This window comes from Corapipo altera, unplaced genomic scaffold, assembly GCF_003945725.1.
Source record: "Corapipo altera isolate COAL_440 unplaced genomic scaffold, ASM394572v1 50457, whole genome shotgun sequence".
NCBI classification, from domain to species: Eukaryota; Metazoa; Chordata; class Aves; order Passeriformes; family Pipridae; genus Corapipo; species Corapipo altera.
The window spans coordinates 1-2,002 of NW_020889670.1; the positions used below are offsets into that span (position 1 = coordinate 1).

The following is a 2,002-nucleotide window of genomic DNA, read 5'->3' on the forward strand; positions in this document are numbered from 1 at the left end:
TTTTTGGGGATTTTTTGGGGATTTATGGGGGATTTTTTGGGATTTTTCAGGGATTTTTTGGGGATTTTGGGACATTTTTGGGGGATTTTTTGGGTTTTTTTAGGATTTTTTTGGGGATTTTTTGGGGATTTATGGGGGATTTTTTGGGATTTTTCAGGGATTTTGGGGGGATTTTTGGGGATTTTTGGGGGATTTTTTGGGGATTTTTTAGGATTTTTGGGGGATTTTTTGGGATTTTGGGGGGATTTTTGAGGAGGATTTCTTGGGCGGATTTTGCGGGGATTTTTTTGGAATTTTTGGGGGGTTTTTGGGGGTTTTTTGGGATATTTTGGGATATTGGGGCGTTCCCCTGGGGCGGCTCCTGGACGAGCTCGTGGTGCCCCCAAACATGATCGGGTGGGCGGGAAAACCTGGCATTCCAGAATCGGGGATTTTGGGGGATTTTTTGGGGATATTTGGGGATTTTTTGGGATGTTTTGGAATTTTTGGGGATTTTTCGGGGATGTTTGGGAATTTTTTGGGGTGTTTTGGGATTTTTGGGTATTTTTGGGATTTTTTGGCGGTTTTCGGGATTTTTTGGGATTTTTTGGGATTTTCTGGGATGTTTGGGAATTTTTTGGGATATTCTGGCATTTTTTGGGATGTTTTAGGATTTTTTGGGATGTTTGGGGGTTTTTTGGGGATTTCTTGGGATGTTTTGGGGTTTTTTTTTATTTTTTTGGTATTTTTAGGATGTTTTGGGATGTTTTAGGATTTTTTTTTGATTTTTTGGTATTTTTGGGATGTTTTGGGATGTTTTGGGATTTCGGGGGTTTTTTTGGCATATTTTTGGGACGTTTTGACATTTTTGGGACGTTCTGGCGTTTTTTGCGATTTTTTTTTTATTTTTCGGTGATTTTTGGGATGTTTGGGGGGTTTTCTTGGATTTTTTGGGAATGTTCTGTCGTTGCCAGCGTGATCCTGGAGGTGCCGGTGACGGAGCCGGAATTCCTGGAGCAGCTGCGGGAGCTGAACGGGAAGATCGAGGCGGTGAAGGAACAGGCCTTCCGAGACACCCTCGCCTGTGCCGACGTCCAGCACGTCCTGGAGAAGCTCAAGGTCAAGGTGGGAACCCCCCCGGGATTCCTGGGAATGCTCGGGATTCCTGGGAATGGCTGGAATTCCAAGGAATGGCTGGAATTCCAAGGAATGGCTGGAATTCCAAGGAATGGCCAGGATTCCAAGGAGAACCCAAAAAACCAGTGGGAGGGGACTGGGAGGTAAAATCCAGAACGTGGTGGAGAAGGTCAAGGTCAAGGTGGGGAGGCCCCAAAAATCCCTGGGAATGATCCCAGAATTCCAAGGAATACCCCCGGAATTCCTGGGAATCACCGGGATTCCAAGGGCAACCCGGAATTCCAAGGAGAACCCAAAAAACCAGTGGGAGGCCAACTGGGAGCACTGGTAGGAAGTGGGAGGCAAAATCAAGGTGGGAAACTCCAGAATCCCTGGGAATGATCCCAGAATTCCAAGGAATGGTCCCAGAATTCCAGGGAATGCTCAGAATTCCAAGGAATGGCCGGGATTCCAAGGAGAACCCAAAAAACCAGTGGGAGGGCAACTGGGAGCACTGGGAGGAAGTGGGAGGCAAGATCAAGGTGGGAAACTCCAGAATTCCTGGGAACGATCCCAGAATTCCAAGGAATGGTCCCAGAATTCCTGGGAATGGCCGGGATTCCAAGGGGAACCTGGAATTCCAAGGAGAACCCAAAAAACCAGTGGGAGGGCACTGGGAGGGCACTGGGAGTGAGTGGGAGGCAAAATCAAGGTGGGAAACTCCAGAATTCCTGGGAATGGTCCCAGAATTCCAAGGAATACCCCCAGAATTCCAAGGAATGGCCGGGATTCCAAGGAATGGCTGGGATTCCAAGGAGAACCCAAAAAACCAGTGGGAGGGGTCTGGGAGGTAAAATCCGGAACGTGGTGGAGAAGGTCAAGGTCAAGGTGGGGAGGCCCCAAAAAT

At 47.8% G+C, this 2,002-nt stretch overlaps 1 protein-coding gene across 1 annotated transcript; it reads left to right on the top strand.

Moving 5' to 3' along the window:
• Positions 1 to 344: 344 nt before the first annotated feature.
• LOC113942271 (vacuolar protein sorting-associated protein 52 homolog) lies at positions 345 to 1,259 on the top strand (the record flags this gene model as incomplete). Its single annotated transcript, XM_027633400.1, has 2 exons — positions 345 to 396; positions 954 to 1,259. Coding segments are annotated over exons 1-2 (314 nt in total), but the record flags the coding sequence as incomplete, so codon positions are not given.
• Between the last annotated feature and the right edge of the window lie 743 nt (positions 1,260 to 2,002).